The sequence below is a fragment of the Lycorma delicatula genome, chromosome 3, assembly GCF_047948215.1.
Source record: "Lycorma delicatula isolate Av1 chromosome 3, ASM4794821v1, whole genome shotgun sequence".
Classification (NCBI taxonomy): Eukaryota; Metazoa; Arthropoda; class Insecta; order Hemiptera; family Fulgoridae; genus Lycorma; species Lycorma delicatula.
In genome coordinates, this window is record NC_134457.1 from 225,867,944 (window position 1) to 225,889,765 (window position 21,822).

General features: G+C 30.8%; 1 protein-coding gene across 4 annotated transcripts in view; it reads right to left on the reverse strand.

Moving 5' to 3' along the window:
• LOC142322477 (cell division cycle and apoptosis regulator protein 1-like) overlaps positions 1–21,822 on the reverse strand; it is a 106,255-nt gene that overhangs the window by 68,632 nt on the left and 15,801 nt on the right. For 3 of the 4 annotated variants that reach the window (XM_075361600.1, XM_075361597.1, XM_075361598.1), the window contains exons 4-8: positions 15,306–15,383; positions 7,530–7,768; positions 3,960–4,150; positions 1,141–1,258; positions 451–606 (exon numbers count right to left, since the gene is read on the reverse strand). In XM_075361600.1, coding sequence (XP_075217715.1) covers positions 451–606; positions 1,141–1,258; positions 3,960–4,150; positions 7,530–7,768; positions 15,306–15,383 — 782 coding nt within the window. The remainder of the gene's footprint in view (positions 1–450; positions 607–1,140; positions 1,259–3,959; positions 4,151–7,529; positions 7,769–15,305; positions 15,384–21,822) is intronic. The other variant, XM_075361599.1, reaches the window with a different exon arrangement.

Genomic DNA, 21,822 nt, shown 5'->3' on the forward strand with positions numbered 1-21,822 from the left:
GAAAAGGAATAAACACGTTTACTTTATATTACACATGTTTACTCTTTTAAAGTAATTTTCAAAATTATGCTATAAGCAATAATTTGATAACTGAACAGTAGTAAAGCATGGGTATATGTAGTAAAGCAATCGGTTAACTGATTAGCTGGTGATAAAGAATTGGCAAGTTAAATACTGTCATGAAATTTTTCCCAGTTACAGTGTCAAAGTTACTTTTTTATACTATTAAATCATATAATATATAATAGTGATCTTCAGTAAATTTATTTTTACAGATAAAACAACAAACCTATATAAAGTAAATTTTCTGAGGTTTGAATCAGTCAGGCACAACATTTTTCATACGCAAAATTTCCAATTCATATTCCCATGCACAAAATTCAAGCTTATATAATGAATTAATCAGAATTTACTAATACATTAAAAGAAAACAAATGTTTAACAACTTACATGTCAAGTGCAATCTTAGGAATCTGCACCATATAACGAGGAACTACTCTTGAACGTCTTCGACGAGGACTCTTGCTACGCTTTCTGACTGAAGGACTACGATTTCTTTCTTTTTCTCTCTCTCTTTCCCTTTCTTTTTCTTTTTCTTCACGTTCCCTTTTTAATTAAATAAAATACACAATTCCCATTAAACAGAAAAAAGATACATTCATTAAATTCTAAGAAAAAGTAATACATTTTACTCATGAATCAATTACACAAAACAGAAATTATCACTAATTATTAAAGTTATAGAATTTGTAATACTCTTGCATTAAAAAGTAATAGCATTTTTAAGAATATTTTTCTATACTATTTGAATATCATCAAGTTAAGAATAATTGTACGTTTCTAAAAGGAATACATAGAAATTTAATCATAAAAGAAATTAATTATCTTCAAACAATTTCCAATCACTATAATATTTATTTTTATATACTGCCTCAACAGATATATCAATTTATTTTCAAAAATTTGTTTATCCATCCTTAGAACCAGATATTTCTGAGATGATCTCATCAGCTGAAACCTATTTATCAAAGAACAACATTAATGGTTCTTTGGTGTACTTCTTAATGGTGTTTAATGTGTTTAATGGTGTACTTCTTAATTAAACATATTTCAAGTTTGACAGTTAAAAAAAATTAATACCTGCGTTCATCTCTTCTTTTTTTGCGTTCAACTTCTGCTTCCTCATCTCTACGGGTACGCTCATCCTCCCTTCTCCTACGCCGATTAAATCCATCATTCCCACTTCTAGAATTCTCTACTATAATAAGAAATAGCAAGATTAGCAAAATGGTAAAACAATCATTCTTTTTTTATTTAGATACCCAATTGACTTGTGATATACTCCATCATTTTGAATGAAACTATAATCAAAAAACAATCAATTAAAATGTAAAAACGTCAAGTGTAAATAGAACAAATCCAGAAAAAATTCCTTTTTTATTCAGAACTTCAGCAAAAATACATTACATACTATTTTTGACAGAACTTTATATAAACTATTAAATTTTTATTTTAGAATAAAAAAAAATGACCTAACTTTATTATCAAATAACTTCTTACTTTTCTGATGCTCTTACACAGTAAAGCAGTAATACTAAATTAATTTAAAAAATTCAGTAGAAAATTTAAAGTTTTGAAGTTGTCAAAAATGCAAATTCAACATGGTTTAAATATGTAAAAGTAAACCACATAACTCCCAATAAACTATCATATTTGAGTCATTAATACAGAGTAGGTGGGAAGTCCCTTTACATTGCAATAAATCCAGCTTAATCAGGTTCTACTGCTGCCAATTCTCACCACTGAAATTGCTCACTGCTGCTAAAAAATTATAAACAGTGGTGGAGATCATTTGTGGTGGGATGACCTTAATTGTAGTAGAGTGTGTAACAATGGTGGATACGAGTACATTCACAGTCGAAGAGCATTTGTTAGCTTAAGTATGGATCCATGAAAGTCCACACACTGGTAAAAACAATGGAGAATGTTATGAATGACTTCTTTGTGCATTTTGGGAAATCATCACAATCACAGAAAACAACACAGACATGGGAGAAGAAGGCTTTTGCATTAGGAACTATTCTTTGTGTGCCACACTTTGGGAGGTTGAGCCCTAAGCTGAAACATGTACCGCTGTGGAGGCATCGATTCAACAATCACTGGTGAAATCAATGCACGAATGTTTTACAGATTCACAAATGTTCTGCAAGATCAACAATATGAGACCATATGTAGCCTTGAAAATTAAATGTTTTCATCCAGCCACAGTTAAGAGTTAGGTGACAATGACCATGATCAACATGTTTATGAATGTCAGTTATTGCTTGAATTTTTTCGAAAGCCAATGGTAAAAAGTATGTCATATTCTCAGAAAAGTGTGCAATTTATCATCAAAGCTCCCATAACTGAATGTTTTTTCTGGGCAAAATACAACCCTCACTTTTTTGAGGAAATAAAACACCATCTATCTCATGTTATGATTTCTGCTAGGATGGCAGCTAAACATCTCCTCGGTCCTTAATTTTATTTCAATGGTGCAGTTAACACAAGTTACCTGAGAATGATCAGAGTGGTTGCTTCCAGAATTAATGGCAAAAGAGATTGCAGACATCATTAGGTTTCAGCAAGATGTGCTTTGCATTTTGCTTTGAATGTCTACAGACGCCTCAATGAAATTTTTCTGAATTGCTGGATTGGACATGAGTCAGAAGAGTTACCAGCTCAATTGCCTTGGCCAGCAAGAAGCCCTGGTCTCACCACACCTTGCACTGCACTCTGGGGTTTTGTAAAAGAAGAGATCTGCATATTCAGATCTCTTCAGCTTCAAGACAGTGTTCAGTCAGCATTTGAAATTAATCACCCTTGATATGCTGTTGCAGATAAACAACCGGATATGGAGGCACGTATCCATAGTTGTGTTTTGTACATGGTGGAACCCACATAGACATTTTAGAGCCATAGAAGGTAGCTCTGCACCTATCCTAATAATTTAATAACTTGCAAAAAGGAACTTCCCACTCACCCTGTATAATCATGACTCAAATGGCTTTACTTGTTAAGGAAGCATCTATTCTGGGGAAAATTTGTGAGACCATTCATTCAATAGAATACAGAAATCTCCAACTTTTAATAATATTTCTATTCAACTAAACAATTATTATACTTCCTTTGCCATTCATTGGTAAAGGAGGCTTATGTTAAAAAATTGTCTGACGTAAAGACGGTCAAATGCCAGTTGCTTATATAAATTCACATGAGCAAAGACTTCTTAATTATATTGTACTTATTAATTTGATTCTTTATTTTATCTTAAGATATAATCTCATTCTTTTATAATAATACATAAAAGAGAGCTTAAATACAACTATGAACATTTTGAATTCTAAAAGAGATCATTTTGAAAACTAACAGTAATTAGAAAAAATTAAGTTCTTTTTTATATATTTCACATCAAACTAAATAAATAATATATCTTAACATGTATTTTTTTATAGCAAATACTTATTTTAGAACCGTTAGAAAATTATTATTAATATAATATACGTAAAGTTTCGTGAAGATAAAAAATTCACATTAGCTTAGAACTTACATTTTTATAATATATATAATTTTGTTTATAATTTTTATGGATGGCAGCCAAATATAGAAATACAGTAAGAACAAATAAATGGTGAATCACTGAATTTGTAAACTGAGCTAATATGGACTGGTAATAATACTTGTATAAAAGAATTAAAACAGTTTCTTTTAACATCAAATTATAATGAAACTCTTATAACAAGCAGGTTAATCAGATCAACTTCATCACAGAAATATTACACTAACTATGAATATATTCATATACATTCGCTTTGATGAGCAATGCGATGGTAAACACAGGGTAAAGGTAATATAAGAATAAGCATTGCATAAAGATCACCCTTTAACAAAATAATACATTCTCAGTAACATGTACTTACTCGGAGGAGGAACAGCATTATAACTTGAATATTGACGACCACTTCCACCACCAGCTGTTTGGCGATCTTCACGACCCATAGGTAATACCTGAACACGAGTTGCATTCCACTTGAATGGCATTGTAGCATTGTATACAGATTCTACTAATACTCTGTCACCAACTGATGGATTGCTTCCCTTTACAACAGAACTGAAAATAAAAATGAAAAAAATAATTAAAATTGTTTTTTAATGAAACATTGTATATAGAGTGGTTCAGAAAAATTTTTTATTTACAATCCAACTGTACATGGACTCTGTCACCTTCGAAATAGTTCCCTTGGGAAGGAAGCCCAGACAATGCTTCAAATGGTTTTCCCACTCTTCATAGCAGTTGGAACTTAAAAACCGGAACACCCTTCAGACGGCCAGTTAAATTTTTTTGTTGTTTTCTACTGTTCAAAAATGGTGTCCTTTGAGGTGTTTTTTTTAAATTTGGGAACAGGAAAAGGTCGCAGGGACTCAAGTCAGTTGAATAAGAGGATTGCAGAACTACAAGAATATTTTTCTTTGCCAAAAACTCATAATTGAGAGTACAGTGTGACAAGCTGCATTGTCATGATGCAGCATCCAGTTGTCTTTGATGGCTGGTCTTCACATGGGCAACTCTTTTCCTTAGTCTTTCAAGAATTTCTTGGTAAACATATTGATTCACAGTCTGTCCTGTACACAAAAGCTCCTTATGGACAATGTCATTACTATTAAAGAAACAAATTAGCATAGTTTTGATTTTGGTTTGCTTATCATTCTTTTTTTGGGACGTGGTGAGTTAAGTGCACCACTCCTTGCTGACGTTTTGTTTCTGAGTCGTATTCAAATATCCAAGATTCATCACCTGAATTAACATTTTTAAGAAAATCACGATCAGTTTCAATTCGCCTTAGATCATCATGGCACACTTCCATCCTGTTGTTTTTCTGTTTAACAGTAATGTTTTTTGGAACCAATTTTGCACAAACTTTTTTTATGTCAACTTTGTTTCTCAAAATTTGACTGACTGTGGTATAGTTCAAATTCAAATGTTCTGCAATTATCCTGACAGTTAATTGTCAGTTGTACCATATTAAGTCTCTGAATCGCTCAGCGTTGCCATCACTTTCTAATGTTAATGGTCTTATAGAGTGTGGATCACCCGCAACTGATTCCTGGCCATCTGAAAATGCTTTAAACCACCTAAAAGCTTGGGCTCGTAAAAGAGCATCGTCTCCATATGCCCTTTTCAATTTTGAAAAAGTTTCAGTTAACATTCTCATCGAGTTTAACACAAATTTAGTATCACTCATTATTGTTACGCACAATAAAAACTCGTTTCACAAACAGTTTGTTTACGTTTAACGTGGCAACAATAGACTAAAAATATTAATACCTCATATAAAGCAGCTGTTCATATTACCATATGTTTACTACTAACTTTACAGTATTACCACTTTGGTTACCAAAAAAAACTAGTCTCATTACTTTATTTGCAGACCTCATATATATATTCTAACAGGTAGAGAAGCTTCCAGTAAGACAGAAGAAAATAAAGAAAAACGAATCTAGAAGGAATGACAAGGAATTCTTTCTTGAAAAGAAATTATAGAAAAGCATTAAAGCCTGTGGGCAATGAAAATTACTGCGATTGTGAACTATAAAAAAAAACGGGTTGGGTACTGGTACTGGTACTGCAAACCAGGAGGTATAAATACTAACATGGAAAAATCAAATGACAGTTGTTTGTTTTTTTTTTAAGTTTAAATTCAGTGTATTGTGCAATAAAACCGATCACCGATCACAATAAGTGTTTGGTAACAAATGAGTGAAGAGTGCATCACGAGTATTCCATTTTGAACAGTAGTTGAAAACAAGAACCTGTTCGGTTGTCAAGAACCTGTTGAGTTGTCTGTGAACAATAGTAAAAGTGACAGATTCTATTAATTCATAAAGTGTAGGGTAGTTCTTTTGTAAACAATAAAAGTGAATAAATAATATTTGCATACAGTAAATTGTTAATTCAATATTAGTTTCTTAGTTATCATAAAGTGTACAGTGTAAACATAATTGTATTTTGGAATTTATAACTTCTATTAAATTAATTTTGCATTTAATTTGAACTGATATTTTGTATAAATTATTTAATAGAAATAAACTGTTCTTTGTAAGAAATTTTAATGTGTGCTTTTTCTCAATATCCTTGTTGAACTGTAAACACAAGACAATATATATTATATTTATTATTACTATATACATATTGACAAATAGAATCAGAAAAATTTTAGCATTAAAATTAACAGTACAAAAGTCAGGCTACAGAAATATAAAGCTTCCTATAGAGTATTTGCTGATCTTTAAAAAGCAAATATTTTAGAATGGCATGAACCATTTCAAATTTTAAATAAAATAGGAATAAAATGGGGAGGAAAGATAGTTTGCACAACAATCATTTAACTATAATAAAAATAAAAAGCTGAAAGTCAAAATGGAATCAGAAAATAATGTTAATTTTCTGCAATGTTTTTAAATTTGGTCGTGGAAGAAGAAGCAATCAAACAATTAAAAGAAACATTGGAGGCCACAGTTAAGTCAAGAAGCAATATGAGGGATAGAAATTTAAACTACACATATGGTGGAGGAAAGATGCATCTTTTACGTATATTTTTACTAAGAAATATAAAGAAATGTATATTTTAAGTATCTGCATTTTTTTCCAAAGGATGGAACAAGAGATGTGGATGATCAGGGTTTCTGTACATAAATGTAACTAATTTTCGATCATTTAAGGAAAGATACAAAGATATGTATTTGTAATACTGAAGTGATAACTACTGAATTATAAGTTAGGAGAACTGCGAGCTGAGAAAGGCAGATCGAAGACAGTGAAAATGAAACTTTACAGAATGCAGGAATTTTAAAACTAAATCATATGCAGAATGAGGAGGACAGAAAATACCAGTTACAAGCACTGTTCTACAAACTGCAAAGAAGAAATTCAAGTATTGGCATTTAGAATACAGGATCGTGAAGGTAGCCTTGTAGGCTATTAGGCTGGACAGGAAAGGGTAGATGAGATCAACCCCCAAGGCTGAGGTACATAGTATGATGAAAGACAGACATGACTTAGACATGGATAATGTACTTTATTATAAGTCTTGGAAACTAAAGTGTGAGGGATGATAAACTGGGCCTGCAATAAAAAAAAATTGGATTACATGATTCTTATTCCATAACACAGCTAATAACAAAGTTAAAAAAGTGAATTTTCTACTGAAACATTTTATCAATAAAAATTAGTGTTTTATATTAAATTATTATTAATATTTTCATAGAAATCAATTGGCTTCTTCGAACCTGTTGATGCAATAACTTTGAAATGTTATTATAAAACATGTAACATAAATGTTACTGTAAAACAATATTATCCTGCTTAAGTAATTTTTCTGAATAAAATACTGAATGAAAAAATTACAAATTTAAATGGTAATAAAAATGGGGAGAACAAATAGCATAAATTTAAATGCTAATAAAAAAAAATTAAAATGACTTTTACAAACCTTGCAGGAAAAAATACCTCTTCATCAACGAAACCGAAATCACCTTGTACTTTAGTAACAGTACCAGTAAAAACCCGTTGTTTTGGAGCAGTATTTGCTGGAACACTGTTTGTGTTATTTGTTTGATTGCTAGCAGCTGTAGGTACTCCCACTGTTCCAGCAGGTGTAGCAAATGCAGCAGCATTTAGCTGCTGCCTAGTAGGATAACTTACAGTACCTAACTGGCTGAAGACTTGTTGCTAAAAAAAAAAAAAAATAATAATTTCCTTTAGACAAACTTAAAAATTTTATTCAGCTGATGTACACAGTATAAGGCAACAAAATTCATAAAAAAATAATTTTTCAAAAATAAATAACAAATTTAGTATTAAATTTAGTTTTTAGTATTAAACTACTGCATCAGTTTAATTTTACTTTTACAAGCAGATCTTCTAACCAATGCATCAAATGAAAAAAAAATAGATAAATAAGCATGATAATTTTACAATAAAACCCCAATTATCAGAATGTTGAAATTAAGCAACACACATAATTTTTTTCATTTTTTAAAATCTTAATTTGTATCCAAGAATAAATGTTAGATTTAGAAACGTGATTATTCTGATTAGATGTTGAGTACCTATTACTACTGTACAGAATGTAATTTATCTTCCCTCTATAGCAGACAGCAGTAACAGCGATTTTAATACCCCACCAGCTCTCTCTGTTTTCTACTGTAAGTTCTGTTCACTGAGGAGTAAAAGTGCTTGTATACTTTTAGTTCATGTTAACATATTATAAGATTTTTCATTATTAATGTTACATTGAGCAAAAAATAAACACACCCATTCAAGGCAAAGTAACTATGAAACAGTTATGTCTTTCTTTTTTCATTGCTTGTTGTGAATAACAGCTAAACCTTTCACTTTGCCTTAACTAATGCCTCGCACAGCACATATACTACAACCTGAAACATCTGTTTTAATAGAATTTACGCAAAACAGCAAAAAAAAAAAATTCTTCTTTGATGGCTAGATTGGATATCATCAAAAATGTTTAATTTAACTAATATTAGTTAATAGTTGACTAATGTAAACATGGTAAAGAATGTTTTTTTTTTAAATTTAACATAAATATTGGAAAGGAAGTCAAACATTACTATAGGGGCAATTAATGTAGTAAACATACATAAAAAATAATTTTAAAACCCATTATATGAACCACACAATACAAAAATAAAAAATTGGGTTTCCCTAATTACACTGAACATGCCAATCTGATAATTAAGAAGACAAAACTGAATAAGACAAACTTGTTTAAAAGCCATACGTCACCCTACCAGGTTTCATACTACTGTAAAACAGCTAAAAACCACACTTATTAGAATTTATCTTAACTTATAGAAATTCACTTTTAAATTTCTTTGCACCTTTAAAGACCAAGCTTCAATACTCATAGGCATTAAGGAAAAACTACTTTACAACTTTTACTTTCACCTCCAGTTGAAAGTTAGAACTCATTACAGCAAAAGATGTTTACATCAAAAGAAAAATTATTAATATTAAAAAAAAAAAGTACAAACTGAGTAGTTAAATACGCTGAGTGGAAAGTGTTAAATTTTATGTTCCATTGGAAAAAAAACACCAAATTCACAAAATATTTTGATTATCAGTATAAATCTAAAACAGACTTATGATAACAATCATTATATTTAAATAAATACTGTACATGAATGCTGACAAAATCTTTTTCACAGTAATTTTGATCAAATAAACTTATTTCATAATTTTTCCATGAAGAGCAATTTTAAACTTGTGTCAATGAAAAAGCAACATATTAGGATAAACCAGTTACTAATGTTTGCTCTTTGAGACAAAAACTAGAATAAATTACAATATTTTCTCTCAGTAGAGAATAATTAAACATTATCTTAAAAAAAGAACACCTATTGAAAAACTATGATGAAGACTAACATGCACACATGCATTAAAATAAATTACAATATACATCGTTGAAGAGATGTCTTAGAAACCACTTGCTCTTTTATCAAACATTGTTCTCTTCTGCATTATTGTTGACAGTTTAATTTATTAAAAAAAAAACCACAAGAACTGTAGTAAAATATAGATGCAACATACCCTATTTTTTCACCTGTTTTTGCAGTAGTGCAATTTCAACATTCATAAACTTTTTTAAAGCTTAAAAGATTAATGTGGTAGGTATGTTTAATTCTAAGTGCTCAATAATTATTACACCACCACCAGCCATGTTCACAGTATTTTTCCAGATATAGGTATATTTAAAATACAAAATAAACCTGTTTTTTTACTAAATAGTTAATAATAATAAATAATTAATAGTAGTAATAAATCATCAAAATAAACATTACAAGGGCGAAATGAAAAGTTCCAGGCCACAACAGAGATCGTTTGATTCCATTATTCATTCATTAGTCTACTTAGTAAGTAAAGTTTTAAGTTACTGTGTCACTTAGTATAGTATTAACAATCTGTCAAAGTGGAGAAATAGGCCATTTTTTAGAAAATGGAAAAACTGGAAATCTGTGCAATGTGATTAAATTTTTTTTCCGAAAGGCTTAACTACAAAGGAATTAAAGAAGAGCTTGATACAACAATGTGAAAATCTTTTCTATCAAATACTACAGTTAAACATTGAGTCACAATGGGCCAAATACACACTAGCGATGAACCATGCAGGGGATGCCCTTCTGAAGAGACTACACCAAAAATGATAGAAAAAGCGTATAAAATCAGGCTGATGAGTGACAATGAACAAGTTAGCAGTTTGTAGGCATGCGCAATAATCTGCATGAACATTTAGGCAAGAAAAAACTTTGTGCCAAATGAGTGCCGCGATTGCTCACCCCTGACTAAAAACAAAAATGAAAAAACATTTCAAGCAAATGTTTCAAGCTCTTTCGCATAATCGTGAGGAATTTTTACATAGATTTATGAATGGTTGACGAGAAAGATCTGGCTTCCAGTGACTATCACATATTTCCTACCCTAAAAAAATGGCTTGGCAGGAAGAGATTTTTGGCCAATAATGAAGCGTAGAAGGTTATTTGAAAGACTTGGATAAATCTTTGTATCGAATTGGCATAAGCAGTCTTATGGAACACTGCGCTAAGTGTATAGACATGGTCACCTTAATGGTGACCATGTTGAAAGCCAATCAAAATGTACCCAGAGAAATGTTTTTTCTTATCCAGGCCTGGAACTTTTCAGCAGCCCATCCTCGTAAATAGTAAACTGAACAGTAACTTATTTACATTGTTACAATTAGTAGGGAAAAACCACCCTTTTTTGCCAATGAGAGCATTGGCAAATTCTGAGTACTGCAAAGTACTGTTACTAATCTTAATTTTCAACATAGAAAATTTGAAGAATTAAAATTAATTCTTCAAATAATAAATCACCAATTTGAAAATTGGCAAAATCTTACATGCTGAGCTCAAAAGCTTTTTATGAATTAGCAACTAGTAAAACAAACCCCACAAAAAATCATACTGCATTATTATAAACTTCAACATAAGTTTCACTGACAAATAAAAAGTTCTAATTGTAATCCACTGATATCATATGTAATGAAATGTAGTAGAAATAACAAAGATGGACTACTGAATGTGAAAATAGGAGGAGAAAAGATTATGGAGGTAGAAGAATTTTGTTATTTGGGAAGTAGAATTACTAAAGATGGACGAAGCAGGAGCGATATAAAATGCTGAATAGCACAAGCGAAACGAGCCTTCAGTAAGAAATATAATTTGTTTACATCAAAAATTAATTTAAATGTCAGGAAAAGATTTTTGAAAGTGTATGTTTGGAGTGTCGCTTTATATGGAAGTGAAACTTGGACGATCGGAGTATCTGAGAAGAAAAGATTAGAAGCTTTTGAAATGTGGTGCTATAGGAGAATGTTAAAAATCAGATGGGTGGATAAAGTGACGATGAAGAGGTATTGCGACAAATAGATGAAGAAAGAAGCGTTTGGAAAAATATAGTTAAAAGAAGAGACAGACTTATAGGCCACATACTAAGGCATCCTGGAATAGTCGCTTTAATATTGGAAGGACAGGTAGAAGGAAAAAATTGTGTAGGCAGGCCATGTTTGGAATATGTAAAACAAATTGTTAGGGATGTAGGATGTAGGATGTAGAGGGTATACTGAAATGAAACGACTAGCACTAGATAGGGAATCTTGGAGAGCTGTATCAAACCAGTCAAATAACTGGTTTGATGCAGTCATTTGCATCAAATGACTGCATCAAAAAAAGATGTTTTTTTTTTTTTTTATGCAAAGAAGACGAAAAAAAAATGATGTCATATGTAATTTTCTAAAAGTAAAAGAATTGAAGCAACTTCATTCATTTGCAGCAAAGAGAAGGTAAATAATGAAAATATATTCATATATTACATACAAGTTGCTGCCCAGAAGCAAATGATTAGTTATTTTACAACTGTCAAAGGATTAACAACAATTTTATCTTTCAATAAGTACTTTAATTGTCCAACACTGTTTCAATATGATACAAATTAGAAAAAAAAAACTATTCCTGCTGCCTATAAAATAATTTCTTGTTCTTGTTCTTAATGAATTATGCACTTCTGCAATGGGATAAAACAAGAACTGTAAAGGAAAAAATTTCCATCAAAATAGGTGAGAAGCTATCTGTAATATCTCTTACAAAAAGAATATCATCATTTCAAATAAGTTCATAGAGTTTACTACATGAAATGACTAGTATGCAAAGTACAAGTTGACAAGACAAACAAAGTTGATATTCATGGAGGACTGCAACACTGTTGTTTTGTTTGGCTATAGACAGAAATTGAGAGTTAACACAACAGTACAGTCTGGGCTTAGTCCTAGTGAACAAAGCGACATGCCTGTCAATCAGTTCTAAACAAGAAATGTCATCCATTTAAAATACGTTACTGTATTTTTTGGAGCCTGAAATTTCTTTCTCATTATGGTAATAATACGATTAAAATATTAATTTACATTATTATATTCATAAATGAAATAAATTTACCTGTAATTAATTACAATAATTTAATTAAGAAAACGTTTTTACTAAAACAGTATATTACAGTTCACAGAATTAGATTCAAAGCCGATAGTAATAATTTGGACATATTGGCCTATAGAATTACAAGTTGGATACAGCTGCAGAATAAAAGATAAAATAATATTTTTATATTAACTAAATAATAAAATAATCAATATACTATCTTAATACAGTCCTTAACCAGTTTTGTCCGCAGTTTCCATAGACAAACAATCCTCTATTTCTGAGTTTGACTCAGTTTCACTTCCACCAGAATTCATTTATATGTGTCTTCACAAGCTGATCTCACCATCATCCAGCCCTGTATTAATATTATGCTTTCAATGGCATCTTCCATTAATGCATTTGTTTTCCAGTAAGAATCCATTATCTCCTGAAATTTCTATACTGATCTTTTCTAGCCTTCAACAGTAATTATGAAATTGCATCTAATATAATAGCTCTGTTTTGTTAAGATGTGTGGGACATATTGCAGTCTAGAATTTTTTTTAACTAGATTCCAAATAAATTCAATTGGGCTAAAATCTGGTTGGTAAGGTGGTAGTAAATCTAAGTACTATAATTTCTTTGTAATATAATATTTCATGTAATTCATATGACGATTCAGGATGGTTTGAGAATTTCTAGACGTCCTTCTTTGTTAGATCTGGGTCGTCGTTAATTGTTAATTTTATTTTTTTGAGGCCATTCTTGAATTTCTTTTTTCAATGAACTGGATGACCGAGGTTTATATTTTTGTTTATTATGGCAATACAATTTGTCGGTAGCCCTGGGATAATTGTTCATCTCTTTATGATAATCAGCTGTTTTACTCTTGGAATCTTACATTAAGAAAGCCCCTTCTATGAATCCCATCTCCCACCCACATGAGCCACAAATAGTCACCAGCACCATTATTAATAAAAAAAAAAGTGATGATGCACCTTGTACATCATCACTTTGTCAGAGCTACTTTACTGTATAACGTGGGTGCACAAAGTTTTATGACTGGTCGTCTTTGCTCGAAGTTGCATTTTTCTGACATACCAAAGAAAAAATGCACATTTCACGATTACATCATCATTACATATGCTTATAACTACACGCCTACTTTAAACTTTTAACCGATAATTCTAAGACTCACATTTCTGTTCGTCATAATATCATTACTTAAACCAAAACAACTGATGTAAAAAATTTATACTTTATTTACTTGAATATAGTTTTTTTAATACGATATTTTCATCATCCTAGTTTATGAAGTACACTGACTAAAAAAAAAATGCTCTTATTACAAAATAACAGGGCATAAGATAAAATTCATTTATACAAAAATATAAATGTAATTAAGCAAAGAAAAACTAATGGTTTATTATCAAACATTAAAATTGCATCAATTAATTCATTAATATAAATAAAGCCTAATAAATAATACAATGTCATATAACACTATCATGATATCAGTCTGCATCTGTACACAGACAATAACGTTTAAAACAGCAATCTAATCTCATGGCAGAATTCACAATTACTTTACTAGTACCACTGGAACATGACTGTATGTTCAAAGTAGTAGTTTGTAAACTTCAAATATACTCCTCGTCTTGTCAACTAGTATACAGTTGCAGAAATTGTAATTCTCTTTACGGCTACTGAAGCAACTGTGAAGCAAGCAGAACGTGAAACTCCAACGATTGAAATTTTCACCTGTTTTTTTTAATACTCTTTCTTTTCTTCATACAATTTTCCATCTCTCATATTAATAAAATCACAAAGAATAAATGTATCATGAGAGAGTTGTTAATACGCAGTTAAGTACAAGAAAAAATGTCCACTTTCAAGAATTGAAAAAATTCTTGTTAATTTTTTGTTTTTTTTGTCTTCAGTCATTTGACTGGTTTGATGCAGCTCTCCAAGATTCACTATCTAGTGCTAGTCGTTTCATTTCAGTATACCCTCTACATCCTACATCCCTAACAATTTGTTTTACATATTCCAAACGTGGCCTGTCTACACAATTTCTTCCTTCTACCTGTCCTTCCAATATCTTGTTAATATCAAGAATTAAAAATTTTTTTTTAAACGGCTAACATATTGCAAAAATAAGGAAAACTTTTTTAACTCTACAATGGTAAAGTCTGTTCTTAAACATACTTTTACATTTTTTAATAAATATAAAATAATAATATTAAAAATATTTTTTTAAAAATACTCTGTCCACAATTTTATGGAAAACTGTAATTGCACTACCCAGAAAACAGGCAAAAATCAAGTTAAATTTTGAAGATTTATTACGTTTTTGAAACCGATTGTATTTTTATCATGTGGTTTGTAATACATAACTTTCTGTTTCTTTTGTGATGTATACTGTAGGTAAGGAAATGCATGTTCATGCTTCTTTACATATAAATAAGTTAATCAAACAAACAAACACAGGATGAGTAAAAAGTCAGTAATGTAATAAAAATGTTCAACTATTGAGAATTATAAAAAGTGTAATTACAATTATTTATAAAAACTGAAACTACTCAGAATACTAAATAAAAAAATCTCAACAATAAAATTAATTAAAAAAAATAATTTAATTTTAATTAATTAATTAATATAAAATCAAAGAAAATTTTAACCATTGACAAAAATGAATAAAACTGTAAATGAGCAAAAAAGTAAAAACTTCAAGTTTTAAATTTCTACAACTACTCAGAAATCAATAAGAAAATACGTACTGGCTGAGAAGCCATCGCAACAGAGGCTGTACTCATTTGAGGAGAAGCCGCTATTGATGAAATTCCAGCAATTGACATCTATAACCACAAAGTATATACCTTAAGTAATGCTTTACTTTTATTTTAAAACACAGTTAAAAATAAGAAAATCAATCCAAAATATCACACCAGTTGAGATCATGGATGTTTAATGACACACCTCTAAATCTACCAGAATTAAACACAGGGAAATAAGTGTTTAAAATGAAAATTAATATACATCAGTTTATCTCTAAAATATTAATTTAATTTTTACCCTATTTTATTAATTCTGCAATAGTTTTGTGCTTAGCACTTCTCTTGCTCCATCTTCATCACACTGGATCTTGTACAGCTTAATACATTATAATCACCATAAACTCTGCCTTGTGTCAAAACTAAACATATTAATAAATAAAAATATATCAAAAGTCAACTTTTGATATATTTTAAATACAGAATTTTTTTTTCTCAAAAAAAAATGAAATTATCGAGGTTTTAAAGTTATGTAAATTATACATGAAAATAAAGAGCAACTCAACAGTTTTTTCTATAAGTGTTCAATATGAGCACCACTTATCACAACAACACATCCAGCCAATAGGAGAGTTAATCTCATACTTTAATCAGCAAGCCTGGAATAATGTGACAATTGCTTTAATACTGTGTCTCAAGTCGGGAAGTAAATTGGTATTAACGCTGGCACAGACACTTGATTCTTTATAAACCTTCAAAAAAAAATTTCACGCATGGTCAGATCAGGTGAACATGGAGGCCACAGCAAACAACCCTGTCATCTAGTCCCCGGCGACCAATCCAGCGGTTGGGGAGAATATCATTCAACTAATCACGTACAGTGGCATTATGCACCAAATAAAATTTGTATTTCAACTGCGTATGTATTGCAGTTGAGGAAAGAGCCATAATTGTAGGGTATCAAGATAGTTCATTGCAGACAAACTTGCTTCTGCGAAAAAAAACGGCCTGTAAACTTACAGTCGGGATCCTACACAAAAAACATTCAGTTTTGGAGAGTATCGTTCACTTTGCAATATTTCGTGAGGAATTTTTGATTGCCAGATAAGCACATTATGAGTGTTTACTTTTCCATTAACATGAAATGTTGATTCGTCAATGAATACAACACGATAAAGACGGTCTTCATTGCCACAGTGCATCATTTCATTTGCGAAGCTAACATCCAAACTACAATCTGTAGCTTGTAATAGCTATAAACAATATGGACAGAGTTGTAAGCACTTCCTTAAAACCCTCCACACAAGCATCACTGGAATTGCTAATTTGCAGCTAGCCTTTCTAATGGATTTCCTAGGACTAAGCATAAAAGACTACATGTTTAACATTGTCTTCACACACACTTCGTCATCCTGTATCTTCCATTGACAAATACAGCCAGTGGTTTCAAATTGTTTACACCACTTATTAATATTATTGACACTTTGCGAACATAACAGAATTTCAAACAGAACACACGAATGGTAATTACAGATTTACACTTTGCAAACTGCAAAACACAGAACACTTTCTGTTTGGGGGGGGGGGGTCGCCATCTTTGCTACTGGCAATTTCATGTATAATTTATCAATTTACATGAAACTTGAGAAATATTAAATTAGCTTTAAAACCCCAATATTCATTTTGAAACACAGTATAATAATGTTAATGCAGTTTGTAGCATTTAATGCAAATCAATGGATGCCTCAAAATCAAAAAGAGCAATTCCTAAACTTTGACACAGATAGAAAATTTTTTTTAAAAAAATGTGGTTATATAATTTATTAAACTTATCAAAATCAATGGATTTAGTTGAATGTTGGATTTACTTGATCTCTTTGCATGGGCAGGCTAACTATTAAAAGTAGTTTAAAAGTGAATAACAAAATTATCCTTGTTAACTATCAAATATTAAAACTAAATTTTAAAGAAACTAATATTTAATAAATATGTTTGGTAAACTGGATGTCAATCAATAAATAAAAACTGTTATATCTAAATACATTACAAATAATGTAAAGTAGACAATACATTAAACTACTTATCCTGGTACACATACTCTTATATTTTTCATACACTTTGCTTCAATAGACTAAAAAACTAACACAAAGAGAACCACACTACTCCATTCAATGTTGACCATTCACTTAATTAAAATAAAAAAATATAGATTCTGATATAAACAAATTGCTCAAAATTGCTTTAAATTAAGTGCTTCAAATTTAATTATAGTTAATTCGCCTCAAAAATTTACTTAAACTCTGTTTCTTCATTTAACAGAAAACCGGCAATTCCAATAATGTCAACAAAACAACTTAAGACAGAGTTATGCTAAAAGTTTGTTATTTTACAAATAATTTCTAGCAACTTTCATTTGCAATAAGGAAAACTCATACATTCATAAACTCTTCCAAACTACCTACCACTGTAACTTGTTTCCTTAAAATACAAAAAGACTATGTTAAATATGTATGTTAAATACACCAGACATATGACCTGCATAAGTCTGAAAAAGTGAAGATATATTTTCTTGCAACTCTCTCTTTTTATTATTAACATTTAGTGAAAAATGTTATATATATATATATATATATATATATAAAACCTTACACCTCCTTTATATCCACTGACATAGTTTCAATATGCTGCACAGATTACGCATCCTTTTTTTTCTAATTGCTTCACACTATCAGAATATATGAAATAATAGGATTTTGCAGCTATGTAAACAAATATATAAAACCGGAATTTGATTAGATAGCTTTATTCATATTAGATAAAATTACAAATAAATTGATTACCTTATTTAGCTACCTAGTTTCCTTCAATAGAAATACATTTTCTCCACCAGATAAATAGCTTCCTGATCCCCTCTTCAAAGCAAAATGATAGCTCTCCAACAAACCAGCTGCACAAATAATGCTCATTTGTAGCATCGTCTTTGAATCTTTTCCCTCCAATGAATTTTAGCAAGTTTATTGCGAATCTGAGCAAGTGTAAGCGACCGTCCGTTGTCACGGAGGAGGACGTTGCAAATTGTTTTCCAGCATCATTTATTGTAATAAGCAACCCAGACGTCATCCAACATTTGGCAGTAGTATGCCGTAGTTACTGTCTTTTGTTTGTACAGGAAATCAATAAGCTGCACAACTTTTGAGTACCAAAACACAGTTGCCAGAACCTTTCCAGCTGACAAGCATTTTTTGGCCATGATCGTTGTCCCTTCCTCACTGTCTCCCCAACACCACACTTGTTCTCTTGCTTTCCAGAGTATAGAGGTGGACACACATTTCATTGCAGATCATTTACAGTCCAAAAATGCCTCTCCTTCTTCCTCAAAGCGATTCAAAATCTGCTGACAAATGTCTTTTTGGACATTTCTCTGTGCTTCGGTGAAAAGGTGTGGAACCCACCTCACCAACATTTTGCTGTACACAAAATGATTGTCTAAAAACACTGTATGCACCCTCCCAATACTTATGCCCACCTTGATTCAATTTCTGCAACGGTTATGCAGCAGTCACCTTCCACAAGGTCACGAACAGCCTAAATAGTGTCATCACTGATGCTGGTCCATGGATGACATTTGTGACTTTCATTCTCCACTGCATCACGGTCACTTTGAAATTTTTTGCCCAATTAACACTTGAATTTTTGACAGGGTAGCATTTCTGAACTGTGCCTGGAGTTGAATCAAAATTTGACAACACTTTCATTGACAAAAATTGGATAATTCCTTGTGCAACAAACAATGGTACCTCCTGCTTACACATTCTGCTACTGACACGGAAATGTGACCTACGGACATGGCGGGCCAGTTATTCCCCTTCACACATATCCAACTAACTACCTGCAGCATCCCACTACATTCATTGCACTTCCTCAATCTGCGCGGCAAAACTCCAGTTTATATTTGAATGACTCTCAAACATAAAACTGAGAATAAAAATACTTTGTTTTGCAAAAAATATTAAAATTTTGAAATAAAAATAATTGTTTGTATGTTCTGCATATGGATTACATAAAATACTAGCAACGAAAAGTGTATGTTTTGACAGTTAATATACTCGCAGATTTACAAAGCAAAATACATGAATTGTAACTGTTAGAGTTAGAAATTTTTATATCTCTATACTGATAAGATTCTAAATTAAAAAAAAATCAAAAATTACAAAACTATAGAACAATATAAATCTAAATATAAAATACAGTACTCAAACTTTATTATTAACTGGATTATTATTTCAGCTGTGAATACTTGATTCTAGTTTTTAATTATAGATTAAATGCGAAATAAAGGTTCATAAAACTGTAGTTAAAAATCAATCTTACCCATACACACAAGTTCTGTTACTCTGTGCTGAAGAATGGTCTCCAAGACAAAATCATAAACCTTTTTACAGAGCCAACAAATACACTGTTATTTATTCATATGTATGATCCCACTTTTCCTACTTTTTAACACAAAAAAAAAACTGCGAAGGTCACGTGCTTATATCAGAAAACATATACATCTTTGAGAAAATGTTTATTATTCTGATCTATCTACTGATTCCATATTCAGTGATGAATTTATCTAACTTCTGATCTAGGGTAATCGCATGTCACAATGGTAATCTGACATACTAAGTTGATGTCTGAAATAAATACTAGTATTAGGTATATTTAATTTTTTTTTAATAACAGAATCAAAATGATTTAAATAAAGTAAGTTTTATCAGAATTAACTACGTAGATCTAGTATTTTTCACAGGAAAAGGAGAACTAGTTCTACAATAAGCAATTAGGCATATAGAGTGTAATAAATGTGATGAATAAAGAATGACTGTTTTTTATGACCATTTTGAAAATTGAAACCTACCAATAAATTAACTAAAAACTTAATATAACTTCCTGCAAAAAAACCATGAATGCTAACTACAGAAATGCTGTATGAAGTTTTTGCTAAAAAAACTATTTTTCCAATATTAGACACCAAAAACTTAACTGCAGTGATTTCTTTTTTTTAAACTACCTGTAAAGACACTGTTGATTGAAGCAACTTACACGCTTTGGTACAATTGAAGATGAATGTGACAAATGACATCCAGGAAACAAAGTATTTAGGAAAATTTGTCACAATTAAAATATAGTGAAGATATAGAAATGAATGCTACCTATACTTTTAAATTAAACACACTGCCAAAACTTACTATTTACTTGGATATTAAACAGATTTGTTTTAATAAAAATAACAAAAACTTCTGAATCATGTTCCTGAAGGTGCATTTTTAAACATTTTTTTTTAAAGTAATCACTAATTGTAGTAATACTAGCATTAGTACTAAAAGTAGAAGTCATATTAGCAATAGCTCTTTTTTTTAAAATTTAAATTCAAGTTGATAATCACCTTCATATTACAGTAAAAGCCCAATATAACGCAATTGTTGTGGGACATACTTTACTCCCACATTAAAATCTTACCATGGTACATAGAAATGTGACCGTACAAGTGACAAAAATCAATCCCATAGAAGTGGAGGAGGAAATCATTCATGCACTAATAAATTACAATATTATACAGTAATATAAAACACAGTCACTATTTAAAAAAAAAATTAAATATTACTCACCAGTTATGTTACTTACTCCAGTCCTGAAGCTGATCTCAATTTACACTAACCTAATTTTTTTACAGATTTTAAAAAAATCTGTAAGTTTTGTTTGACAGACTAATGCATTACAGTTTTTCTCTGTGTACTGTTTGATTGTAGCAAGATGAAGGAGATGAATTCAGTTAGATTCATTTTGCCATTCCATCCATGAAATCACCTTGTTTATATAAATTATCACTTCACAAACATCCAGAATGTCTTCTTCTTCCTCTAAATCATTTTCACCACTATCATCCTCTTTTCCTTCATTTTTGTTGTGAACAGCATCAATGGTGATAATCATTATATGTTTATCAGATGTGCACTCTGAAATTGGCTCATTGTCGTCAATATCTTACCCAGTCATTCAAATTGTCAATTGTGATTTCACAATGCAGACTGGATGTCACTGTTCATGAAATCCACAACTGAACAATTTTTACTGGTGACAGTTTCTTCACTGGAACATTTCTTCCAATACTTCTGAATACTCTGTAGCCAGAGTAATGTTTCCTCTGCAAGACCTACTAAATATGCAAATGTTTTCAGACTGATGGATTTAAGGAAAGTTTTCATTTCCTCATACCAGTTCACTACAGAACTGAGCACTTCATGGCATAATGCGCTTTAAATCCCCTTATAATTACCTGGACCAATAGCTGGATCAATGTCGTAGTGGTTTTTGGCAAGAACATAACACTGATATTTCCATCTTAAGACTGTAGTATATCAGTAGGTGGATGCGCTGGTCAATGGCCATGAGTAGGACAGCTCTCTCTTTAAGTTTAAGTGACCATAAATGTTTCCTGATAGAACGGAACATAAAACTGATAGTACCACGAGTTATTCCA